This window comes from Hippoglossus stenolepis, chromosome 21 (assembly GCF_022539355.2).
Source record: "Hippoglossus stenolepis isolate QCI-W04-F060 chromosome 21, HSTE1.2, whole genome shotgun sequence".
In the NCBI taxonomy this organism is placed as follows: domain Eukaryota; kingdom Metazoa; phylum Chordata; class Actinopteri; order Pleuronectiformes; family Pleuronectidae; genus Hippoglossus; species Hippoglossus stenolepis.
Genome location: NC_061503.1, coordinates 8,389,214 through 8,416,567, shown reverse-complemented (window position 1 = coordinate 8,416,567; position 27,354 = coordinate 8,389,214). Strand labels below are relative to the sequence as shown.

General features: G+C 44.1%; 1 protein-coding gene across 2 annotated transcripts; it reads left to right on the top strand.

Annotated features, from left to right (window-relative positions):
• Positions 1–219: 219 nt before the first annotated feature.
• Positions 220–26,833, top strand: fscn2b (fascin actin-bundling protein 2b, retinal). Of its 2 annotated transcripts, none has more exons than XM_035146056.2 (7): positions 220–676; positions 16,590–16,688; positions 16,769–17,495; positions 24,766–24,922; positions 25,345–25,466; positions 25,614–25,781; positions 25,887–26,833. In XM_035146056.2, exons 2-7 carry the CDS (start codon positions 16,596–16,598, stop codon positions 26,090–26,092), a joined length of 1,473 nt encoding a protein of 490 aa, XP_035001947.1. In that variant the 5' UTR covers positions 220–676; positions 16,590–16,595; the 3' UTR covers positions 26,093–26,833. The 2 variants fall into 2 exon arrangements, with proteins under 2 accessions (XP_035001947.1, XP_047194321.1); XM_047338365.1 differs by lacking the exon at positions 220–676 and adding an exon at positions 16,096–16,278.
• Positions 26,834–27,354: the final 521 nt, after the last annotated feature.

Genomic DNA, 27,354 nt, shown 5'->3' with positions numbered 1-27,354 from the left:
CACTGGTGTCATTTAATAATTCCCTCTCTCCCACTAACCCTCCTCCCACCTGACTCACTATTACAATTAGATATAAATCGTCTCCTACAGAGAAACAGGTACGCAGTGACAAGGTGGTGATGAATTACCATCATTCATGCAAAGACAAGATCTTTTAGGAATCCTAGTTTTAGGCTCTGTTTATTTACTTCCCCCATTGCACCACATCAGCATCAGATCGATGGCGGATGAATGGCTGGCGAGGCAGGCGGACCGTCAGACAGATGGGAGTTGCGGGGAGAAATAAATAATGCCACTGGAGGTGTTCGAGAAAAGGAGAAGGAAGAAGGAGAGAGAGAGAGAGAGAGAGAGAGAGAGAGAGAGAGAGAGAGGAAAAATTATAATAAAGACAGAGAAGAGGAAGAGGGAGAGGAGAGGATTTGAATGCCCAGGGAGGAGGGACAGATGAAAAGATAGTGGCGAGTGGAGACAGAAGAGGCAGGGAGCGATGGATGAGCAGATTTAGAGGGCAGGAGATGAGAGGAGAGATAAAAGCATGGAGGAAGAGAAGGAGGGAGGGAGCGGGCTGCTGCGGCGTACAATGTTTACATGCACCGAAACGTTGTTCAACATGTCTGCCTATGTCATTAACCGGAGCTACTCAACATGTACACAAGGCGGATGATGACACTTGCAGGTAAATGATAAAATAATGTTATTTGTTTAAGCAGTTAGATACATGATGACATCCTAATCCTGTTCTGTGTGTGTGTGTGTGTGCGTGCGTGCTTGTCTATTTGTTCGTACCAAAGGAACAGACCTGTACACCTCCCATCAGTCACTACATAAAAGCATTGATAAATAAATTATACAAAATATGACTCATTCGCACACATTGTTTGTGTGTGTTTATTTGCTGCACCCAAATCTCACGAAAAAGTTTTCCGTGACCAGTTGAACACATAATTATTAAAACACACGAACACACACACAGAGAAAAGGGAGAAGCAAGGAAACTGAACTGAAGAGCCCTTAAACCCGCAGGCTTCTTTGTGCTTATAGGTCATACAAATGGTAATTTTCATAAAAACCAGAAAAAGATGGACGGCATGAGTGCTCCCTAAAATTGAAGCCCAAGTGTCTTGATCGCCCCCTAGTGGCTGGTTACACTATAGGTCACAACGGCCACCTCCGCCATGTAAAGCCATCTTCGTCTGTGTCTTCTACGTGTCTGGCATCATTTTCTCATCCAGAGATTTTAGTATTCATTCCTTTTTTTTCACTTTTGCGTCTGTCGCGTCTTAGAAATGTCATCCACACGCCCACTTGCTTGTGGTGAATCCTGCAGAGGATCTCCTGCTGAGTTCATACATGAGCTCATTCAGACATTATCTGGAGTTTTTCACTTGTGGACTGGCCAGAGGAAATCTGGGGAAAGTCCAGAGCCTCTCACTCAGACATTTGCGTGTCACATGCAGCCACTCCGGAGAATGTCCAGAGATTATCCGGAGTACAGTTTAGGTCTGAAAGCAGCTATACAAACCAACCAAACAACAGACAGACAGGGGTGGAAACATAACTTCCTTGGTGGAGGTAAAAATGGCTGAAAGCATGGATGAGATCGACAAAACTGAACAAGCTGTTGAAAGTCAACTCTGGTGACATCATTTAAAACAGTTTGAAAGCCATTACTGATCTCAGCCTTCACGTCAGCTCAAAGGGACATTGGTGGTACAGAATTAAACAAAATGGCCCTTCAGTCAGATTATCAGCTCTAGCCTAGACTAGGATGATTTATCACAGAGTGCCAGGGCTGGGAAACCAAATGTGACCTGGCTGTGGCTCATGTTGCTGCCAGATTTGGGGTCAGGGACTTTGGCTGATTTGGACTGAAAATCAGTCGCAGTTAGTGGCACTTTGGTCCAGATTCATCAAGTGAACCTGAGCCAACTCTGTCGTGACATCCATCACCTGCAGACACAAGTCTGGCAACCCAGCGCTCCAGATTTAGCCCGCAGCTGGGAAAAGCCATTTTGGCCACCTCGCTGATAGCATAAATCGAATAGAAAAACAGAAAAGTTTTCACGAGTAATGCCTGAAACGAATGTGAGGTTTTAAAAACATTCCACCTTTATGAAAAACCATTAAGCAATTATCATTTGATCGCTTTAGGCAAGTAAATACTTAGCTGTGAAAGATATGCAAGTCATTACACTCATGCAGATGATATCCCCTGGATGCCTTCTTACCCACAGCTAACATACATGCCCAGACAGAAGGTCGATCACGAGCCAGGACTTGAATATGCTGCTGTGATGTGCGAGCCACATATTTTAAAGTTAAAAATAGATAAATTAACTATTGATGAGTTTGACCAGTCTGCATTGTCACGTTCCACTAACTTTTACACGTTAAAAATCCCTATCGGGAGAACAACAAAAACAAATATTCTAAATTGTTATTGTGTGGACAGAAAGACATGACACTGTCTCTTCCTGGTAATTTCATGTAATCTAGTAATTCATCTAAATCTAGTAATCTCTACTGCTACAATATTACTGTTCTTTTTTTCCCCAAGATCATTTTTGGGCATTTCATCTTTATTGATAGGACAGTGAGCTACCAGGTGAGCTAACAGGCACCCATACTTCTTCTCAATGAAATTCTATGTACTTTGAAGCTCACACAGGATCCTTTTTAATGTCTTCTCACATGTGCAATGACCACATTGAAATTAACTGACCTGGCATTATTTTTCTATATTTTGAATTAATTTGTAGTAAAAAAAAAAAATCAAATGTTAATGCCTGTTAGACTGAAGGAAAGGAATGGAACTCAATTTAGATAGATAACAAGATAAACACAAATTTAATTACACTTTTAACACCAAAGAAGAGTGAGGGGCTTTTGATTGAAAGATGTTAATCAGAGACATGAACATTTCACTTTTAATTGTCCGATGTAATTTTATGGTCTAAAACTCCTTTAACTGGTTTGGTATGATAGCAGCAGCAAGATGACAGCAGCTAAGTAACTCTACTCTCCAACTGTCTCCACTGGATCCTCATTTTGTATAATTCTCATCTAATCCAGACAGTGTGTGTTTTAAGTTCGGACATTTTTGTATCAACAAAGCCTCCGATTCTCTGAGACGCAACACAAATGAACTTCTTCACTTTCCATTTCTTTAGCCGTACCCATGCCGACATCATCATCTTTCAATATGGAGAAATGATGGCACTAAAATGGCCTCACATTCTTTGGCTGTTAAAAAACCATACAAAGAAACCATTGGGCTCCATGTGCTCCCATGTCACCTATGAGAGAAACGTGAAGACAGTTGATTAGATCATCTTACTCCTGTCCGTCGCTCGTGGCTCCAGGTTTTTTGTGGCCCGTGCTCTGACTGCATCTTTGTGTGCCGGCCTTGGTAATAGGCTGTTTGTGAATGGCAGGCCTGAATACCAGCTTTGTGACGCTGTGACACAGGCGGGTTGAGGGGTTGATTAAAATCTGTGGTCAATTTTGACACTGTATTTCCTGTTTAGCAGTTTTCCTGTTACAGTCGATGTTTGTCTATCTCTGTGGCTGAGCTTTGACCTGAAACCACTTCAACTCTTGGCCCTTTCATCCATTAAAATCGATGCATGAAAAAATTTTGTTGCTGTCGTATGTGTTGCACAAGTAGTTTGGACTAAAAACCACCAACCAACAATCAACTCATTTTTTAGTTTATGATAACTTATTTTTAAAATTAAAATAAAAAAAGGAATAAAGACTTATCTATGTTTTGCCTTTATATAATTTAACAATATCTGCCCGCATACTTCCATGCATGGCTGTTAAGAAACGCACCCACTGGAGGGTAGCATAGAATCAAGAGTTTCCGACAATAACAATCCTGGCAATGGTGGAGGAGTTAATTGTGATAATGTACCTGTGAAGATCGAGGCAAAAGCAGCGATGGTCCTACTTATGAAATCACGAAGTCTCTCCTCAAAAAGTGAAATCTCTTCCTCGTATCTTAGCGTTGTCTTGCTTGAACTATTAGCTACACTGCCCCCACACGATTTCCGGTGGTACTGCTCCATTTCGTCTGTTTTACCTGTGTCCGTAAACTTTCAGAAGACGTCCACGAATTCGGACGAAATGAACGCATGCATAGTACAGACAGAGGCCTTTCCTTTTCTGTATACTCTGTATAAATAAGCCTTTAGATACATTTTTTCTCATTCTATATAAATTAATTCAACCCTTTAGTGAAAGCAAAAACATTATTATTTAACACTGATATCATAATATATTTTTATGGCTGTCACTGCATTTTAGTATAAAGTTCAAACCAGTAAGTAATCATGGTTGAGAGCAGTGAGATTATAGATTGTACTAAATACCTCAAGGACATCTGTCCTCGACCACCTTTGAACATGTCTGTCATGAACGGTTGGATCCCTGTGTGTCCTCGAAGCTGATCGTGGATAGTGGTAGTGGATCCTGATTGTAATGGTGGATCGGGACTGTGGATTGTGGTGCCATCTGATCGTGGTGGTGGATCCTGATGGTGGTGGCAGCTGATCATGGTTTGTGGTGCTGGATCCTGATCGTGGTGGCAGCTGATCTTGGATTATGTTTACAACAAGACTGCTTGATATACAATACACCTACTCACATACTCTACCATTACTTTCAATAACTCCTCAATATATTGTTCATTGCTGCTCCCTTCATCTCTATCAGACATTTTCTTATGTATAAATACTTTAAACATTGACAAACTGTTTCTTCTAATCAATGTTGTAAATACTGTTATTTTGTTGATGTTCTCAGTTGCACGTGGCATCTATTGCACTTCTGTCCGTCCAGGGAGAGGGATTCCTCACACGAGGCTCTCTCTGAGGTTTCTATGTTTTTCCCCCTGTTAATAGATTTTTTTTGGTAGTTTTTCCTTACTCTTGTTGAGGGTTAAGAACAGAGGATGTCGCACCTTGTTAAGCCCTAAGAGACAAATTGTGATTTGTGAGCATGGGCTATACAAATAATATTTGATTGATGGATTGATTGACTTCAGGTTCATTCACACATCCGGTTCTTCGGTAACTGTAATCCAATCACTGATTTTAATTCTGGCCGTGTGGAGTGCGATGATGCAGGGCTGGCAGGCGGGCGGGCCACGGATGATGTGCACACAGCTTCCTGTCTTTTACATGGTCGACCCCCAGAGTGATTTCAATTAATTACTGTGTCAGTGTCCCGCATTAACCCACTGGCCAGAAAACAAAGGTTCCTCGGAAAACAAACCAAACCAAGAATAAACCGTTGAATTAATTTATTCTTGAGGCAGTGGCAGAGTCAGGCCCGCGAAAACCGAACCAAACACCAGCCATTATTCAGAGCAGGAGCAAAGCCATCTGGTCTGAGTTTATATTTCTATGTGCATGTAATTTGTGCTGTAGTTGTTCCGAGGACTGTGTAAACACATTTTAATACACTGGGGGCGATGAACATCAGGACGGAGACAAGAGATGTGTTACTGTTCACTTGTGGGTCTCTCTCGCCTCGTCTTTTCCTTGCCTCGCTCTCCCCTGTCTCGGATACTTTTGTTATATTGATGGATACCGCACACTCAGCAATATTTCAAGGCATGATAGAGGTGCAAAAAAAGAAAGGCTTTCATTGCAAACCAAACAGGCTTGGAGCTGCTTAGGCTGGTGTTGACAAATGGAGAGGGAGCATTAAGTACAGTCAGAAATGGCAACGTGAATCCCCTGAAGAATAGAAAGAAAAAAAAATCAGACTTTTTGGTTAGACCATAACCATAAGGCTGGGTTCGTCTAAAAACGAGACGCACACGCGCACACACACACACAATCACACACACGCAGTCCTTTGAGGAGCTTGGGGCCTAGAGGGAATAATGGTTAGCAACCTGAAAAATGCCCTGATCACAAAAGGCCTCCGACAGTAATAAATGAAATAGTTGAGCCACATGTATTAATCCATGCTGCTGCTTCTGTGTGTGTGTGTGTGTGTTTGTATCCCTTTTTTGTGTATTTGCTGCTGTTATCTGTAATTTTTTTTGTCCATGCATTAAAGCCCACATTTGTGTTTGTGCGTGTATGCGTTTGTGTGTGTGTGCCTGACCGACAGAGAGAAACAGTTGTGGGAACTGTGAGAGCACTGTAGCATGAGCAAGTGAGAGTTAGTAACACACTGTCAAAGCGAATTCTCACGCTGTGTTTGCACTAATCTTATGTGGGAAACACTGTTTATGTGTGAGTTTTAGGAAGTTGTCTGACAATACCAGCACACAAACAGGTTAATGACACTTCCTGAATCAATGTGCTCTAAAAAAGATTCGGGCATTGATCATTCCTTTAAATACTTAAAACAGCCCCTCTCTGTGTGCAGCCGTTCTCAGGCATGAACTCCGGAAAACGTCCAGAAAAAATCCAAGCATCGACACCAGCGTCGGCCCGTGTCACCAAAAGCTCTCAAACGTCTTTGTCTTTCTAAGTTGACATCTTCATCAGCGTCTTCCACGTGTCGGTCTCCTCTTGGTTTTGCTTTCGTCACAATTTGGAAACGTCATCAACGTGCCACCTCGCTCGCTGGGACCTTTCCGGCCATTTTCCTGCTGTATTGTCACATGGGCTCACTCTGACATTTGACCAGGGGGCTGGCAGGAAAAGTTCCAGAAAATGTCCGTTGCAACTGATTCTGATATTTTACGTTCAAACATATCGCCCCTTCCGGAAAATTTCTGATAAATGTCCGCAGCTCAGTGAGTGTCTGAAAGCAGCTCATGTCTGCCTGACAGGGACCCTTCATGGCTAATGACTTACAGACGTGTGTCTATCAGCAACAAAGAAAGAAGTAGCCTGATGTTATAGAGCCACAAAAAATCTGGGTAAAAAAAGGGCAAATACTAAATCATTGAAGTACTCCTTTAATATAAGTTACTTAGAGGCCAAAGCCATCTTTTTGGATTAATCCATCCTGGAGGTGATTTGTGAAAAGCCTAATTTCTAGGGGTCAACAACATGGCCTTACTCCTTTTAAATGTTTGGCTTCTACTTCTTCCTCCACTCTTACTTTTCTCGTGTCCATCTCTTTCTAAACTGTTTACATTTTCTCTCGCTCTTTGTCTCTAAACTGTGTATTTTTAGTCAGCATTTGACTCACCTTGTTCTTCCCCTCATTCTCCTTACCTTCGCTCTTTCTCCCTCGCTCTCGCTCTCTCTCTCTCTCTCCAAACTGTGTATATTTGGGTCTGTCTGTGGGGAGTCAGGGGTCATTATTAATCTTGCTTGCTCTCCTAGCTTCAGGCATAACAGCAGGGCAGGATCTGTGTGTGTGTGTGAGAGAGAGTGTGTGTATAAATGAGGGGCTAAGGAGTGGTTGCGAATGAGTCAGTTACGCTGTTCGAGTAAAGGTGTGGGAGAACATGTTTTTGTGAGTGCACCGTCTGTAAGCCGTTTAGGTGTGTGTGTGTGTGTGTGTGTGTGTGTGTGTGTGTGTGTGTGTGTGTGTGTGTGTGTGTGTGTGTGTGTGTGTGTGTGTGTGAAGGAGAGGGAAAGTGCATTTTGCCATGATGGATCATGAGAGACCCACATTCTTAATGCACACTCGCACAAGACAGACACCCATGAGAAATGAAGGGGAGAGAGAGGGGGTGAGTGAGCACAGGAGAGGGGGAGGGAGTGAGAGTGAGAGAGAGGTGATGAGGAAACGGAGGGAGAGAGAGTGACAGAGAAAAGGAGAGGGAGAGAGCAGGGAGAGTCCCTGTTCCTCCTGAACTCATTAACCGTTGTCCTCTCCGCCCTCCCTCCTGCACTCCCACAATGCCAAGCAGCGGCGTGCATCAATAACGCTGGTGACAGCACGAGAGGGACGGGTCAGACAAGCAACCGCCATCTCCCTGGCAACCACCACTATGGCCACCATCGCCACGACAACAATTGGCGAGCACACGCGGGGGGCTTCCCCCCTTCCCCGCTGGCCCAGCTCCCCTCCTGCAGCCGTCACACAGCGAGGGCCGCCGCGCCTGCTGCTGCCGGATCAGAAGCAAACTAAATCCACAGCACGGCTCCGGCAAGGGATGAGGCAAAAAAAAAAGAGAGAAGCTGAGTGATCTTGATTCTGAGGTTAACTGAATGGACAGGAGATTCAATCTCAGCGGAGGAGGGGTAAGGGATGGAGGGATGTTCTGGAGTCACTGTTGCAGGGTCTGTGAGGCCCAAAGAGAATCCCAAGCTGCACGGGGGAGACGCAACTTTGAATAGTTGCCTTTTTATTGTCCAGCACACAGTGTAACTCGGGCTCAGGATGCAGTAAGAAAAGTGCATCATGATTCAAACAATCTGGAGGGCTGCTGTGCAAAAACCAGAAATACCTGGCGTTTCATCAACCTCTCCAATTGCTGTTAATCATCAAACCGGCATCAGTTCATATGGTCTAGAATTAAAACTAGAAAGGCAGAATAAAGAGCACATACATCTGCCAAGGCCCGACAGGCCCCTTAAATTCTACCACGCCTCATAGCTGAGCCGCAGATCGTGAAATCCTAATCTCCGTTGCGGAAGAATGAAAGTTCCAGATCCACAAATTTCCCCGTGTGCCATCCTTCCACAAAGTCTCATGGAAAGCCGTTCAGTGCTGACAAACGGGTTAAGACATTGGTGGACTTAATACTGTGTATTGCCAAATAGGTCACTCAAAATGCTGGGAAAATCATGGAAACGTAACTCCCAACTCTCTGATTTGACCTCTTATCACTCTTTGGTTTCACTGACCACCAAAAAACCCTAAATTGTACACAAAGTTGTAAACAAAGTTAGCAACAAGCTGCAATTTGAAGAGTCAGATGCTTTCTAAGCAGTCAGTAAAGAGCGTGACAAAGAAAGTTGTAAGCATATTCATCAGTTGGCCAGAAACATAACTTTAAAGGTTTTCTGATCGATGTCTCATTTTATCTCTGAATGGACGACAAATGAGCCTCAATAGCATTTGGTCTATTTTTCCATGGAGACTTTTTTAACTATTCAATAATATTATGTCCATTTTCAAAGCTGAATTCCTAAAGTTTCCAATACGAACTGAATACGTCACTATTTGAACTGTGCCATATGTTTTGTTAGCATTGATAAACCCCCAGCACAACTCCTTCAGGGTGTTGACAAAGCACTAACCTTTTAAACTCCTCAGTGCAAACAAACTCACTTCTTACAAACTCGCCGTACCTTTCTTTAAATATGCTGATTGCACACAATAGAACACGATGAACTCCAAGACGGACTTTTGAATTTAGGGTGTCGAGGGGAAAAGGTAAAAAATGTACTACGAGAACAAAAAGTTTGTGGAGCAACATATATCAAATTGTGCAGAGGAATAAAATCATCAAAAAACTCAGCAGACTCTAAGGTTTGGAGAGCTGCAACTGGAATAAATGTCCTATAGCTGATAAAGGGCAATTGTTTGGTCAAATAAATAAATAGATAAAAGTCGTGGACCACACAAAAAAAAAAAAAATCCAACCGTGCACAGTGTGGTTGAAAATCCTGCTGATTGATATATATTTTTTAACGGGGAGAGAAACAAACACTCCAACTTAGAGTTTAATTCCCCTATATTTCACTAAATGTGTGGATGCCATACGCAGTCATTACTGGGTTATCAGATAGTCATTCAGCAATTGAGCAATGGTCTAATAAGCTCCATATGCAAAGGCATTTATTCACTTAGATAGATAGAATAGAAGATAGTAGATAGATAGATTTATAGATAGATAGATAGATAGATGGATAGATGGATAGATGGATAGATAGATAGATAGATAGATAGATAGATGGATCGATAGATAGATAGATAGATAGATAGATAGAGGGATAGATGGATAGATGGATAGATAGTTAGATGGATCGATCGATAGATAGATAGATAGATAGATAGATAGATAGATAGATAGATAGATAGATAGATAGATAGATAGATAGATAGATAGATAGATAGATTTGATGAAGCTCCCCTGCCAGACAGACAGATGCACGGATCCATGGATAGATGGAAAGACGGATATTAGGTGGATGGATAGATGGACGGACGGATGGAAAGACGGATGAATGGACAGAGACAGATTATAGATATATTGTACGTGTGTGTGTGCGTGTGTACATATTTACGTGTGTGTGTACTTGTAGCAACAGACAGAAAGCGGACGTCTCCAGGAGCCTGACGATAAGAACGAGCGAGGAGATGAATTAAATATCACGCGCAGTGACGGCGGAGTGTTTTGTTTTCCCCGTGTTTGCAGGAGAGGATCCCTGCGACATGTCACCCCGGAGCTCGCGCGCCTCCTCGCAGACGCGGAGCCGCTGCCGGCGCGAGCCCACGGAGCTCGCGAGAGGGACGTTTCCTTTCCTCGCGGACGGAACAAAACAGGGGGGGCGGGGCTTACACGGGCCGGCTTGACCAATAACACGGCGAGACTCTCGGTGGGCGGGCCTTGGGTGTTTCGCCTCCACCAGTGACAGCGCGAACGAGCCTCCGTGGCCCCACGTGGGTGTGGAGCCCCGCGCGACAACCATCGGCCCTCTGGACCAATCGCGCACGCGCAGGGTGTTAATCTCGGCGCCGATTGGCTCGCTGCTTTTCACAGAGTTGCCCCCTCCCAGCTCAGTCATCACGATCAGTCCGCCGCTGTTAACTCTTTCCTACCACACACACACACACACACACACACTGTAATAGCAAAATGTGAATTAATGAATGATTCAGAGGCGGTTTGTTTTTAGAAACGCGATACATCAGTTAATCGTGACCGTTTCAAAGCCTCGTCTCAGACTAAGTTAAAGGAGAGAGAGACGAGGGCTAATATACTGCTGCACTGTACCGGAGCACGTGGGGCGAGCAGCGCTGCAGCCTTTTAAATGTGTGTGTGTGTGTGTGTGTGTGTGTCTGATCATAATCAAATCAGCATGCAAGAAAACCCGGAGAGATTAAAAGCACATGATGGATGCACAGTTAACGGTGGAGCTTTAAGCCACATTCACACATCCAGCAGCCTCCGCTTCTGTTCCGTGGCAGCAGCGACTGGGAGGATGGAAAGCGGGGGGGGACGCGCTCCCTGCCCCCGCCCCTCTCCTGCTTAATTGCGCCCATGTTTTATAGTTGATAACGCTTTACGTGTTGTTGACGCCTTTCAGTTTCTGCAAAGCCAGCCCCGACCCCCCCTCCCCTGAAAGCAAAAGGCACATTAAAAAAGCAGCCATTTTAAATAGCACCAAAGAGTCCTTCCCTCCTACGCTATGCAGTCACACAGGCACCAACAGTGACACAGCGAGCATCAATCTTCTGCTTTTTTTAACCTCCGGAAAATACACAGGCAAAGGTCCCATAGAGCAGCCGGAGCAGCGGGCTGACACCGCCCCTCAGCGGTGGCTTTGGGGACTACACGTGCCAGTGTGCGAGGGGTGTGTGTGCATGTGTCTATCTACAGTTATGAGGGTCAATATCATCATTGTGAGCACCTTTTGGCTGGTCCTCACGAACTCAAAGGGCTGTTAGGGCTAAGACTTATGGTTAGAATCAGGTTTAGGGCTAGGCATTTAGTTGTGATGGTTAAGGTTAGATAAGGAGCTAGGGAATGCATTATGTCCTCACAACTATAGAGAGACAAGTGTGTGTCTGTGGTTAGGTTAAGGTTTGGGTTAGTCATGAATTGATCATGGTTACAGTTAGGGATAAGGATTTGGTTAGGCTGTCCACAATGGATGACTTGATGAATGGAAGTCAACACCAAGTCCTAATAAGGATAGCAGCGCAAACTGAGAAGTAGTGGTTTGTGTGTGTATGTGTGTGAGGCTGCAATTGTCTCAATAAGAACTAGAATGGCACTCAGGCCCAATAGTCCACTTATGAAACCATTTAAATTCACCAAAATTGAATGTCTTCTTCTTTTTATTTTCTTGCAAAAGTTGTGTATTGTTATTATAGACATCTATGAATAGGGAAGACAGTGAATTAATATGTTTGTCTTCCTTGAACAGGCCTCAAATATTACACGGCAGTCTGGAAATGTTAGTTTTCCTTGGTTAATCAAGTTTGATTGAATAACAGGCTAAAATATAACCCAGATTCCCATCAGTCATAAGGACAAATTTGGGTTCTGATAAAAGTTGATGTTCGCTCAGACAGATTCATAATTTTTCAGCGACAGAAACAGACAGAGAAGTGAATAAAGCAACACAGCAGCAAAAAAAACCTTAGAGCTTGTTTCTGACATGATTTTAAAAGAGAAATAACAGGGACAAGCAGTGGACTCAGAGATTGATCCAACTGATCTCTCTTTCATTTAGTTCACAACCTCTTGAATTAAACACAAGACAAGAGAGAGAGAGAGAGAGGGAGAGGGAGAAACACTAGATGGTAAGAAAAGGGGGGAAGAGGATGACTGGAGGAAGTAATGGGGAAGAGAGACTGTGTGTGTGTGTGTGTGTGTGTGTGTGTGTGTGTGTGTGTGTGTGTGTGTGTGTGTGTGTGTGTGTGTGTGTGTGTGTGTGTGTGTGAGAGTGTGTGTGCGGGAGGGGGTGTCTATAGGAGTCGGGGGAGGGCACTGTGGGGTACGAGGCAGCACCCTGCAGTCCCCAGTAATGGCAGAATAGAACTTAATAGGGTAGAAAAAGGCTCGAGGCTGTTAACTCAGAAACGGTCATTTTGAATTCCCCATTCTCTCTCTCTCTCTCTGTCTGTCGCTCCCCCTCTCCCTCATCCCTTCTTCCATGCATGTTCTGTATCTTTAACCTGGTTTCCCATCCCTGTCTCCAGTGTCAATTACTGATCCATCTCCCTGCATCCTTCACCTGTCTCCCACCATTCACCTCTCCGCCGTTTCCCTCTCCTTTCACCTGCTCCTCTCCTTCTATCTCGCAACCTTACCTCCTCCCATCCATCCCTCCATCCTTGCCTCATCTCTCCCTTCCCATGCCTCCCTCCTCCCCCTCTTCCCTCTGTGTCTCCTTGGAGGAGGTGTAATGATAGCTATTTGAGTGTCATCAGAGGACCGCTGTAATGGCTTCTAAAGCACCATCCCACGGTTGCCACGGTGAACCTGGCACAGCCACGGTCCCAGAATAAGGGGTGGGGGTGAAAAAAAAGGAGAGGAGAGGGAAAAAAAAGAAAAACTAACAAAACATCTGGTTGGCTATCGACAGGCGTCACTGTGCCGACGGCAGCAGGAATGCTGGCACATCAGCAGACGATGACGCGGCCCCCGGGGGCCACAGAGAGCGAGCTAATGATGCGTGGGATAGGATACATTTGAGGAGGAAGTACAGTAATAGTGATAATAGTGGTACTAATGAAAATAATAGCACTGATAACAATAACAGTATATGACTCTTTTTGATTTGTGTCTGTCTGCCGCCTCCTCGCCCCTCATATCTCCCAGTCTCTGCAGTGTGTTTGATTGTGTGTGTATTTGTGTAAGTATGCACACATGTACGAGTGGAAATGTGTGGCTGAATTTAAGCTACAGAGAGAGAGATAGAGAGAGATCGGGAATGCATGCAAACGTTCCAATGCTTGCTGTTCATTTAAAGATAAGGAATGTTAAGAACTCTGAATCGCACAAGCATTTGAACACACGTATACACACGTATACACACACACACACGTGCATGTTGCAGCACCTCTAACCGTCAGTAGATCGGATGTTTTGTTCGAGTAGAGAAGCAGAGTGACTGTTTATAGAGAAGTGATTTCCTCCACATCATTAAGCATGTGTACGAGGACACTAGAGGGGATTTTAAAATTGCTTTTGTCCCGAAAGGTTTGATGAAGTGGGTGTGACACTGTAAACTTCTTGTTGCCATTCAGTTGTCCTTTAGTTTGAATGGCTGCTGTCGAGTCAGTCGACTGGAGCATGTTGACAGACAGTCGAAACACTGAGATCACCGAGATGAGTTTGCAGGTTTCGTACCAGACTGTCGGGACCTGAGCTGGACCTTAAAATGTATTTATGCTCATTACCTCCCTCTCTCTATATATATTAGTTTTCAATGTCAGTGTAATGAAAAGCATCATCTATGAAAAAAAGGGACAAGTGACACCAACTAGCTTCTGCATTTGTTAGGCGAAATGAGATTTACTTGTATTTATTAAAAATGATTGTGACAAAAATAACACCAGCCTATAGGTTTGGTTACTGTCTAATCTCAGTGTTGTTGTGGTAGGTGATTGTTTCAATTACTCCTGCTACAATACTCCAACTTATTAATAATATTAAATATTATAAGCTATGTAAGATCATTTTAGATACATGTATATATGAAACTTGTTTTCTTTAGCCAAACCATTGATCACTTTATATAATTTTATTGATTGGGAAAAAAAACACTTTTAGACAAGATACAATCTAAAGGAAAATAGTTTCAAACTAGAAACAGAGGCTGATGTGAGGCCATTCAAAGTCATGTGGGATGTCTGTGTTAGCATCACTGCAAGAGGCCCAGGGAACAATTACACCGCTGTCCATGTCCTTCAGTGTGTGTGTGTGTGTGTGTGTGTGTGTGTGTGTGTGTGTGTGTGTGTGTGTGTGTGTGTGTGTGTGTGTGTCTGTGTGCATGTGCGTCTGTGTAAAATTGTGTGTGACACGCATTGTTTATCACATTTTACGTAAAACCCAAGCAGTTCAAGTCTGGGTCAGAAGGAGTAAATCTTTGAATGGTGAGACCCTCAACTGACCTTTGTGTGTGTGTTTGTGTGTGTGCGGTGACATGTATGTTGCCGTGGGTCAGTGAGTCTATGTGTATGTTTATGATCATTGACAAGCAGAAGGGGGGAGGTTGTGTGAGTGTGTGTGTGTGTGTGTGTGTGTGTGTGTGTGTGTGTGTGTGTGTGTGTGTGTGTGTGTGTGTGTGTGTGTGTGTAGGGAGGGGTGGTGCCGGTAGATTAGCCAGGTTGGGATGATTGGGTTGAGGATTAGATGGGTTCAGGAACAGACACGTCTGTTTACTCTGCAAAGAAGACTTATAATAGGCTGATTGGCAAGGTTTATTACTCATACACACACACACACACACACACACACACACACACATACCGGCCCATTTACGGCCCACACACATTCATTCAAACCCCCATATGTTGATTAGCTTGTTACTGTTGCCTTTACAACAGCTGCCATCTCCTGTCCATTTGCTTGTCTTAAAATTCAGATGTGAAGTCCGAGCACCTCAGCCTCTCAGACACATTTCCCATTAGTATTGACCCAGAGAGCTTGCAATCAGAGAAGGTGTGTAACTAAATCCCCAGCATAGGCACGTAAGCGGAGCTGCACTCAGGCAACTACCCCAAAGGCATGGGGAGCGCTCTGGTTACCCAGCGCTGTGTGTGTGTGTGTGTGTGTGTGTGTGTGTGTGTGTGTGTGTGTGTGTGTGTGTGTGTGTGTGTGTGTGTGTGTGTGTGTGTGTGCATTGTTTCTACTTACCTGTCTTTATGTGTCACAGAAAGAGGTGAAGTGCACAGCTCAGAATAAAGCGCAGAGGCAGAAAAGGGTAGGATTATATACATGGCAGGTTAGAGAAAAGCACTGAGAAAGAAGGAGAGGATGGGAGGAAAAAGCGACAGGCAGAGGCTTAAGATTACAGAGGCGAGCACTCTTTGTTGCTGAGTTCAGTTGTGATGGACGGCTTGTGTTGAGGGAAAAGGGTGAAGGAGTCCTTCAAGGCGCTACCATAAAATTTGCAGGACAGCCGAGGATGTTCTTCTCCACTGATCAAACCTTTGTCTGATGAACGAGGAACCTGGACTTGGGAAGTTGAAGCAGATGGTCCGAGTGTTCGCTGTGATCCAAGGAGAGGTGGCAAACAAAACCCTGGAGAAGTCTAGTCTGGGGGGGGGGACCAAGTGATTGAGCCTTCAGGGTGAATAACAAGTCAAGCAAGAGCAGGCGTGAGGCCCGGACAAGAGGGCACTGTTCAACCGGAGAGAGACAGAGAGAGAGCGTCCACTGCAGAAGTGGAGATAAGCAGTCGAAAACAAAATTAATCTACGGTACAAGAGAGCCTGACACTGGACGACTGAAGAGAGATCAAGGTTCCTGCTTCCGACCTGATTAAGAAGAAGAGAGGTAGTCCTGGAGGTGATCGGGGGAGCAGCGATCAACAGAACACGAGAGCCGCCAAGAGAGGGAGACGAGAGAGGAAGAATTACAACAGTGCGCATGTTGAAAGAAGCCTCTTAAGTCTGGGAGCTGGAATTAGAGCCACAGAAACTGCAGAGGGGGAAAGCCACAAAACCACAGTAAGTACATTAGGAGGCTGTGGCTGGAAAAATGTATAATAAAGCCTCAGGCCAGGGAAGGAATTTATGGTTACGGGAGTGATTTTTACACTGTACCTTAATGAATTGATTTCCTGTCTTTAAGATGTTTACATTTCATCATTCTCCATGACGTCACCTTATTCCACACCTTTGAGGAAACCCTCAATCTACCTTTTTTTTGCGCATACACCATTCTTCTGCAATTTCAGGTCTAGGTACCCCTCTCCCTCATTTTCTCTCCCATCCCAAACTTCTCATCCCGTGTCCCCTGTCACTGTCCTGCTCCACAGGTGAAGATGCCTGCTAATGGGAACCGCCCCTTGAAGTTGCAGTTTGGTCTGATCAACCACGACTCTCGCTACCTTACTGCTGAGAGCTTTGGCTTCAAGGTACTCACATGCCATCCAATATGAAACTGACATATTTGTTGAAAACAGATTGCAGAGCGACACCCATCTTTCTTTCTCAGGTGAATGCATCGGCCCCCAGCCTGAAGAAGAAGCAGATATGGACTCTTGAGCAGGACTCCCAGGACACCCAGGTAGTCTTCTTGCGCAGCCACCTGGGCCGCTACCTGGCCTCCGACAAGGATGGCAAGGTCACCTGCGAGGCAGACGGGCACAACTCAGACTGCCGTTTCCTCATCGTGGCTCAGTCTGATGGTCGCTGGGCCCTGCAGTCTGAGCAGCACCTGCGCTTCTTCGGCGGCTCTCGGGACTACCTGTCCTGCTTTGCGCAGATAATCACAGATGCTGAGCTGTGGGCAGTGCACCTGGCTCTACATCCGCAGGCCAACCTGCTGTCTGTGGCCCGCAAGCGTTACGCCCACCTCTCCGCAGACGATGGGGAGATTGCCGTGGATATGAACATTCCCTGGGGCGTGGCAGCACTCCTCACCCTCGTCTACCTGGATGGGAAGTACTGCCTAAAGACCTGCGACAGCCGCTTCCTCAGCAATGATGGAAAGCTCCTGACACAGAGTGGAAGGGCCACTGCGTACACGCTAGAGCTGAAGTGTGGGAAGCTGGCCTTTAAAGACTGCGAGGGGAAGTATTTGTCTCCTATGGGGCCTACGGGCACCCTGAGGTCTGGACGCTGCTCCAAGCCGGGCAAAGATGAACTGTTTGACCTGGAGGAGAGCCACCCACAGGTGGTTCTGATGGCAGCCAACGGGCGATATGTCTCCCTAAGACAAGGTAGGCAAACACAGACACATCAACATATAGACCCCATTCAGACCTGGTTTTAACATCCATCCTGAGTGATCCAATCTCAAGTGGTCAGTGCTAAGTACAGGCCTGAATGTAACTAAATGCATCCAGACATCCGATCACTCAACCCACATTCGGAGGTGGTCTGGGACACATGTGGCTGCATTGTATTCACTGTGGCAAAGCAAATGCATCCTTAGGACTTATGGAGGGCCACTTCCTCAACTGACATCCTGTGACCTTCAAAATTTTATATATATTTTTACGCTTCAGAGTCCAAACGCTGATTTATTTGTAGCCACCGCCACACCATAAATATTATCATCATATATTGACCGTACATTTGTTGGAAAATCTTCTTCAGTACGCTTCCAGCCCCTCCTGACTACTGTCTTTCTCTCTCTCGCTCGCTCAGTCCCGCGAACACACACACACACACACACACACACACACACACACACACACACACACACACACACACACACACACACACACACACACACACACACACACACACACACACACACACACACACACACACACACACACACACACACACACACACATAACACACACACACACATGGTCATCGGACACATTTGTAAGTTAAAACTAGGTAATACAACATCATTTGGTCGCCGCGAACACAAATTCAAACTTAACTCTCTCCACTTGTGATATCTCTCTGGATGGATGCTAATACCAGGTCTGAACAGAGCCATATTGTCACAAATCAGATTTTTTCCCAGAATCCTTGCATGCATGCACAACCTGTAACTCTGGCAGCTTCCTTGATTCACTAAAGCTTTACACAGCATCTCAAAAGTCTGATTAAATGGACAAAGTTTGTCCTCAGGTGCTACTGAGGGTGGTCACATGAGCCTTTAGCTGACACACACTGACCTACACACATACATAATGAAGCAGTAAATACTGCAACTACTACAGTTACTACTATTAGCCTATATACATACCGTGCACTGATACGTCCCCAGAAAACTGAGCTCACAATTCACAGGAAGTACATTAACTAGTGGATACGCTGAATATGCATGCTTAAGAGAATAGGCCACTGTCTAATGATTGACATGTGATAAGGGATGCATTGTAATTATGGGTAATGTATTCTGCACCTCAACAAGTGCTGACATCACATTGGATAGTTGCATCTCTCCAGGAAAACAAGATAGATGAGGTTGATATGGGAGAGTATCATTCTCATGTGGGAGACCTGAGACGATTTGTGTGAGGGCTGCAACTGATTTGGGCTCGTCCGCTGTCAGGACACAATGGATGGTTTGGTTGAATGACAGATTTATTGTGCAACCATGTTGAACAATAACTACAGTTATAGATTTTTTAAACAATTTGCAATGAGTTTTTCAGGAACAATGAAGGTATATAATGATTACTGGTATCACGGTATAGCACGGTAAAATTCCCTTATTCCCTTAAAATTGTAGCATTTTAATCTTTAATTACTTTGGCTGTTGTGGTGATTTGGTCAATACTGTCCAAAATTTTTAATTCTTCAAGACACAGGGCAGCAAGCAACATGGATTTGTTTTGTGTGGTAAAACCATGGATCAGCAGGCAGGGACAGCAGGAGAGCTGCTAGTGCTCTGGCCATGACGAAAAACTGCTCACATCCACTGTCACCAAAAACCTAGCGCTTATATCTTGTCCTGACTCTCAGACGTTGTAGGTGGACGTCTGCACTTGACATAGTGAGTTCTGCCTGTCTCCTCCGTTCCTCCTCCAAGAGAAACTTGACTGTTAATGATGTAAAACGCAGTCGAGACACTCACACTGAGCTGAAATGAAACAAGCAGCATTCAACATTATCAAGATGTTTTGAATTGATGGTAATATACCAAGAATATGCACAACTTTGCTTATTTGATTTATATATTTAAGTGTTCATTTAAAACTGCTTTGTGGGAAAACAAAAAGCCTCTTAACAAATTTAGGCTTTCTTCCTTTAATTTTAATGTTGCACCATTGGCTATATTAGTATTTTTACCAATACTAAATATATTAATTAAATATAATACTTTGTGAAATTACTTCAGGTTGTGTACATTTTTAACATCAACAGCGATAACATTGACATCTGTGATAATTGCGTTCACTGTTTTACACAGTTTCATCTCTAGAATATAAAAAAATGATGCTAAACATAAATGTTTAATGTGTCTTTCCTGAAATGGTGGAAACCCAAAGTCCCGAAAATGCAGCAAATATATTAGAAAGAATAAAGAGAGTCTTGCATGTTCTTCTCTTTCTTTTATCAAATATTCAAACTGTGATCTTTTCTGAAAACCCCCTCTCATCGCCTCTCTGATGTAGCGACTTCCAGGCTTTTTGGGGCGTAATGTTGTTCACACTTTACGCTCTTGTCCCCTGGGCTCACTGAAACAGCTGCTTGTAACCCATATGCTGTACAGTAATACGCTGTTGATATTGTATTATGTATTTACTCTTCGGGCCTTGTGACGGGGGCCATTGGGGTGTGTTATTTGATCAGCATGCGAGCATGACATCACAATACATACTATACTGATGGATAACACCTGCTCCACATGGGCTTGCCTCTTTTTTTTAAAAACAAGCCAGAGTTTCTTTGATCAGTTTGAAAAATAGAGGAATTGCAATCATCAGTGTCACGTTGCATTCAACACTAGAAGTACTTGCCAAGAGTTTCGATTGGTGATGGTGCAGAGGGTCCGCCGGTCTGATTTGAAACTGGGTGGATTAGCCGACACCAACAGCGCTTGTCAGGATACTTGGCCACAGCACCCATCCGCAGGCTGCAGATTCTTGTCTGCAGGGTCGAGTTTCCTCAGCCCTGGGTGCTGTAACTGAATCTCTAACCGCTCTTTGTTCCTGGTTAGCAGTGGGAGCTTCAGGAAACCAAACCACTGGGAGCACTGTAAACTGATTGGTTGAAGAGGGGGAGAGATATGGCGGAGCGTAAAACACACATGAAGGGAACCATGATGTATACGTGTGTATTCACAAGTAACATGCTTCTTCCTCGGCTCTTCCTACACTCACTCTGCACAAACAAAAGCTTTCCCCGACACAATCACCCACACACAACCGCACCGTCCTGCTGCGGCGAGCGCAAAGTGAGGTTTGTTGAATTATTGATGAAGTTGGCCCCCGTTCCTGGAAGGCAAAGGGGGGGGGGGGAGTCTGCTTTCAGAAACCCAAGCTGCCTCTCACCTGGGGCATAGCTTCTAACCCACTAATCTAACCCGCTAACCCCAGCCCCGGTCTGTGCCCATGATGTCCTGCTGAAAATCGAGGAAACACAGGAGAGTCGATACGCCGTGTTTAGCAACATTTATCAATGCATAACGATCACATCGAGCTGCAACATTAGATTTGGTTTTGTAGGGGATACTTTTCAGATAAAGCAAGAAAAATGACTGAGATTACATTCAACACCTGTATTCACCTCAATGACACGGACGGACCTGTTTTCTTACCGATTTGGAGAAGCTTGTTAAATGCATGACATCAGCTGACCTAGCCTGGTTTATGCTGCTTGTGGTGTGAACACATTGAACAAAAATCTATAGAAGGTAAAGACTTGAATTGTAGTGTTGGAGGGGTTCAACGGAAAAAAAAATTCTTGAATGCCAGTGCCTCGGAATTGTTCACTAATTGTGTAAATATACATTATTCACTTCGGCCTCTGGGTTTGAGTTGAAGAAAGGGAGAAAGGAAAGCAGAGAAGGGAGGATGCAAGTAGAGAAGGACATTAAAAGGGCTTTGGGACAATAGTAGTGGCTGTATGAGGAGGCTCCTCATCCTCCCTAATGCCACACACAAATCATCACCTGCGTGTGTGTATGTGTGTGTGTGTGTGTGTGTGTGTGTGTGTGTGTGTGTGTGTGTGTGTGTGTGTGTGTGTGTGTGTGTGTGGGTGTGTGTGTGTGTGTGTGTGTCAGTCAGTATTATGTAGACCTGTCATCACATCTCTCATCACCTCCCTGTGTTCTTTGGGTGTAAGTGGTCCCCTCTGCCCTACAAGTGAAGAAGAGATGATAGTCCAAAGTCACATACTTTCCATTACACATGCACACACACCCATTTACATACAAACACATATACACACAAACCGGGAACATATCGGTGAAAAGAATGAAGGGACTGAATTGGAAAAACAACAGAAAGTGCAGCAGTGAAGGAGGAGGAATCGGGAGGAGCATTAAAATAAGGAAGAGGGGGACAGGAGCATCGGTTTACTGTTAATAATAGATGTCAGAGCCATCTATCGCTGATGGATTAGCCAGGCCTGCTCCACTTGCAGGTATAGGACAACAACAGAAAGTGGAGCAGGATCCGGGGTCCGATCCAAAATGTGGCACCAGTGAAGCCACAGTATCAGAGTGCTGCGCCGCATAGTTTATCAGTGACCGTGGCCACGATGACAACATCTTATTCCGTATGCATGGCCAACTGGTGTGTCAAAGATGGTCATCAACACAGCTATTAATATCCTCAGATTGCTGGCTTGGATTTCACTGTGTCTAATCTCTTTCTGCTTTTTCTTTCTCTTCCTTCATCCCTCTCTCCCTCCTCCATCTCCTCTTCTCCCATCCATCAGAGGGCGGCTGCGGGGTCCCAGCTGAGCCCCGTCTTAGGATCATTTCTAGGTTGAATTAGTGTGAAATGGACACATAGAATAGGTAGACAAAGCATGACATTGGGTTGGGATGAGAGAGAACAAGAGTGATGGGCGGCCCAGGCGTCGGTGCAGAGAGGAGGGGCAGAAATTTATGCCTCAGATGCATTTAAGATCAATGATGATTTAACCGGTTGTAAGACCCTGTGATACGTATTTTATTGGGTGTGAATAAGATGTGATTAAAGCATCCCACCTAGCTGGGTAACCATGACATCTTTGTCACACGTCCTCCCCTTTCTCCCTCCTCTTGTCTGTGTATCTACAGTCAAGCAAAATACCATTAAAAAATCGTGAAAATACTGTGATGCAGGGCTTCCAGACTGGGACATGAATCTGCATCTGTGTTAGGTTATGCAGATGTGATGATTATGTTATGTTGATTTGGCGATTAAAATTGAACTGAAGTGAGAACCTTTTATTTCAGTTCATTCTTTTTTTGCCATGGATTTTGTGAAGAAATTTGTAACGTTGTTTAGATACATGCTATACAAATAAGTTATCATTATGATTAGTATTATTATAGTTAAAAATATGCAACACTAAAATTTGAAATGTTATTTTTCTGGAGATTACTTGATTTTAATATTTTCATTCAGCTGAAAGATTCGTCTGACTTTGTCGTTTGTCCATTTTTTAAAATCTAAGCCATCGAATCCTGGTTCAAATTAATTCAGCAGAACTATAAGTGAACGCCCGTGAGTCGAACCTCCAAAACACTGTTGTGGATTTGTTGGCCATTTAATGTACTTTTAAAAAGGAACTAATTGTTTATCTCATCACTGAAGTGAGTGTGGCTCCACAAATGCTGGATTCAATGTTGATCAAATATCAGTGTTAGAAATTTGTTCATATGTGCTCTAGTTAGCATGTTAGCAGCACAGTTTTGAATAAAAATTTTGAATTACCCTTTGACAATTACTGAGGCTTCACACTAAAATAATTTAACATTCTTGAAGGCAGAAAAAGGGAAAGTAAAAGAATCACTCTGTACATGACACTAAATTAAGATGTATAAAACAATATAGTCACGTCATGCAGATGCATTTTAAATGTGTTCTCTCTGTATTTGATTATTCACGTCGATGGCCGTTGCTTGGGGATCGAGAGGGGCTGGTAATTATCCGTACATCCTGCTAAGTGTGGACCATAAAAATCCTCTGGTCCTTTCCTGTTTTTCCTTTATTCTTTTATTGAGAGGATTGGACGGGTAGCACTCAAAAGCTGATTATATCAGAGCCCCGCAGTGAAGGGGGCAGATAGGCCGGGCCAGAGGTGGGGCAGAGGTGGGAGGTGGCGCTCGGGGATAAGGAGGGGGGGAGGTAAGAGGGAAGAGAGCAGGGAGAGATGGGAGGGGTGAGGGCCACTCAGATCAGTGTTGTTACAGGATTAAGAAAATGTCATAGGGATATTCTGGGAGGCATCTAATTTAGGATTTATCCCTCTGCAATCTGTCTGTTAGTGATGAGACGAGCAGCAGCAACACGTGGAGATGGGAGAAAATATTCCAATGGACTGTTTTAATGCCGACGCTTCTTACACGTGTTGCAAAAATGCATGTATTCGTGTTTGCTCATGTGTTTCTCGCATGTTTGACACCAGTTCTGTTTCCTGTGTTTGCAATGAGAAAGCTAAAATAATTGGTTTCTGTGGGGGTTTTATCAAATGTTTGTCAGCAGGGGTGTGATTTTTTTGTTTTGGTGATAAGTGGTCTGATTGTAACTAAAGCTTCATGACAGACAGTCACATCTGCGTAGCTGGTACAGAATAAACATTTTCGTGTATTTATCGTTTTTATATTTGTACCCTATTGTACACTCTGTCTATAAATCCATCCGTAATCATTCAGTAAAAATGTTTTCCCCCCCTCAGGAAGGTGTAGTGCAGTGTTTGTTTGGCAAATCAGACCAAGGGCACAGTTTAAGACGAAACTACACTTTCATGCTGGGCCAAGTTAAACAGAACAATACAACCTGATTAGCAGGCGGGTGGCTGTCCTTGGGTTGTTGCTTTGCCGTCGGGAATGCAGGGAGTAATAAAAGAGTTCTGTGGATGTGTTCGACATGCATGAATATGAAGGTGCGGCGGGTAATATTAAACTTACTTCTTGTATGAATCAGTCCCTGAAACCTCATCAGTTTCTTGCGGTTATTGACAGGGTCATACATGAACTCAAGGTTTGTTTATTATGTGTATTCAATTTAAATACCTACAATTTTGAAGGTTTTCGAGGTTATAAGTTACATGTGAGCTGTTGTCAGACATGTACTGAATTCCAGAGATCCTTCAGACATTCTCCAGATGGGTCATGTCTGAAAACTGCTGCATTTTATCCAGTACAACCAGATTTATTTTGCCCATTTTGATTATTCCTTCAGTTCTTTGTTCTATACCACCTCAACTGTCATGTATCTGTGTATACGACTGAAACATTGCACTACTGTAGCTTGTACTTATGTGAGCAGCGACTGATTGATGGATTCCTCCGAACACTAAATAGTCCTCGAGTTTTCACGCTTTAAGTATTAATGACCGGACGTGCTCACTGTGCCCCTCCAGGAGTCAGCCTCGCAGCCAATCAGGAAGATGAGACGGACATGGAGACGTTTCAGATGGAGATTGACAAGGAGACCAGGAAGTGCACGTTTCGCTCCAGCCAAGGGAACTACTGGGCCCTGGTGGCCCATGGAGGCATCCAGAGCTCTGCCACTGAAGTGTGAGTGGAAGCTCTTACATTAGTCGTGCACAGTTAAATTAATACACCGTCCATTGTGATATGAGAGATTAGGAACTGCTCCATTACAGTATGTCCAAATGTTTGACTTAGTAGAGTGCATACCGCCACCACAAGGTCTAAAAGTCCCCTTATAAAACCACATTCACTTTCACTACATCCAGATTTTTATTATTTATTATTTCCCTAAAAGTGTGATCTTTTTCATTCTTCAAAATCCAGGACTTATTCTCTGAGAAATCAACGAAAATGTGGATCTCACAATGTTAAAGAAAGTGACAAAAAAAATCCTGTGTCCGCCACTTGATGCTGATCCGCACCAAAATGTTTAAGTAATAACAATATCTCCAGGAGCTTCAAGGCGAGGAGAGTCTCATCTTTTCTCTTGTGATGCACAACTGCAGGTCAGCAAGCACCATGTTTGCAGTGGAGTGGCTTGACCACAAGGTGGCACTAAAAGCTAACAATGGAAAATACATCTGCATCAAGAAGAATGGCCAACTCCTTGCTGTCAGTGACTCAATAGGTAGGAGTCTTTTTGGTTTGACCTCTGGCTTTCTCATCAGCCCATCTCTCCACTCACGCGTGCGTCTCCACAGTTACACCTCTACTTTGAATTGTTCCCGTGCTCCCTCTGACATGTTTTAATTGTTTTGCTGTCACCTGTGGTCAGGTGAGGACGAGCAGCTCACTCTGAAACTGATCAACCGGCCCATGCTGATCCTGAGAGGAGAGAACGGCTTCATCTGCCACCACAAGAACTCCAACGCTCTGGACGCCAGCAGATCAGTCTATGACATTTTCACCCTGCAGTTCAGTAACGGGGTGTACAACATTAAAGGTCAGGCCACGACCCCCACAGACTTCTGGGAATCTCTGATTAGGTTTCAAATCAGCAGCATCAGATGTATGCTCTGACTCTGACTGTGTGTTTTTACTCCTGCAGGTGTGGACGGCCGGTTCTGGTACGTGAACAGCGCCGGGCTAGTGTGCTCGGACGGCGAGGCCCCTGAGGACTTCAGTCTGGAGCTCCTTGAGCACGGCCGCCTCGCCATCCGATGTAAGAATGGCAAATACCTGCGTGGGGACCAGGGAGGCACGCTGAAGGGAGACGGACACAGCCTGAGCAGCTCAGCGCTGTGGGAGTATTGACACGATCCAACACTGGCTCAAACCTGAGGCCCAGCTCTGACACCATTAATCATCACTTTAGCATCTGAAGTTAAACTTATTGACGTTTCATTCCATGCTTTTCCTTGTTCCTGTTGGAAAGAAGCCGCAGCAGAAAGAAGAGCCGAGAGGCGTCTTGATTAAGGGATCCATGTTTTGAGAAAGGGCTTGATCTCAAAACAAAAAGTGCTGCGACTGAACATTTGAGTCTTTGTGTCATTCCCTTTCCCAGTGAACGTTTGCTGCAAGATTAAAGAGATTAAATGAATGTCTGAAACAAAAGAATTAAGGACGTATAGCGTATAAGCATCAGTGTGACATACAACCATGTTTTCAGGGTTTGTCTCCCGCAGGGGTCAGTCCTCCAGTCTAGTCTAACAGGTACAGTGACTCAGGGAGACACCTGAGACAGACACAGTCACCACTGGGAGTGAGCTCATCTTTTTCAAGCTGCCTCTGATGTTTATCAGCAGACAGGATATAGTTGTCACCTTTAGTAACAGAAACCAACACTGTAATCAAGACTAATGTACTGTACATGTTATCAGTAGTATTATTATCATTTCAGGCTGCAAGTAGGTGGATTTTTTTAAATTGTATTAGTCCCTCTGTCATGTTCTACATTTCCTCTGTCTATTATGAACATGGAGATAAAGAAATAAACTTGTATGACTGAGTATGTTGGGTTTGAAATGCTCCTTTTCTTTGATTACAGGAAAACAACACAACCGTAAATCTTAACAAGAACTGAAGGTGTTAGGATCTAATAAAGTACATTTACTTTTTACCCTACATAAATACATATTTTGTGTATCTGTACTCTAGTAGATTAGATCTTTTACTCCACTACATACCTTTCTACTACAATACATTTTTACAATGCATTGCATCACATGTTCAAATGTTTAAAAACATTTTTTTAATCAATAACGAGAGGGGAACTGGTCCATTGATCCAATCCGAGCAAGCAGATTACATTAGACCCCCCCCCCCCTCTCGTAATGGATTCTGAAGAGGCCTCTGCTGAGACTCATTATGATAGAGTAGACTGTTGCATTAGGGAGTAGGCTACATTTGGCAAGTATGTGTACTTTTGAATACTTTCAGTAAATCTAATGGCAAGTACTTACAGTAATTTAGTTTAGAAAATTCCCAATTCTTTGTACATTTACTTGAGTGAAGCATTAGAGTATTTCCTCCACCACTGCCCCTTTGGTCCCCACATAAATACGAGGCATTGCCAA

Excerpts from the sequence above, each read along its gene's own strand:
- fscn2b (XM_035146056.2), top strand. The coding sequence starts at position 16,596 with ATGCCTGCTAATGGGAACCGCCCCTTGAAGTTGCAGTTTGGTCTGATC. Across the intron at positions 16,689-16,768 it reads CTGAGAGCTTTGGCTTCAAG|GTGAATGCATCGGCCCCCAG; the intron begins GTACTCACATGC and ends TTTCTTTCTCAG. Across the intron at positions 17,496-24,765 it reads ATATGTCTCCCTAAGACAAG|GAGTCAGCCTCGCAGCCAAT; the intron begins GTAGGCAAACAC and ends GTGCCCCTCCAG.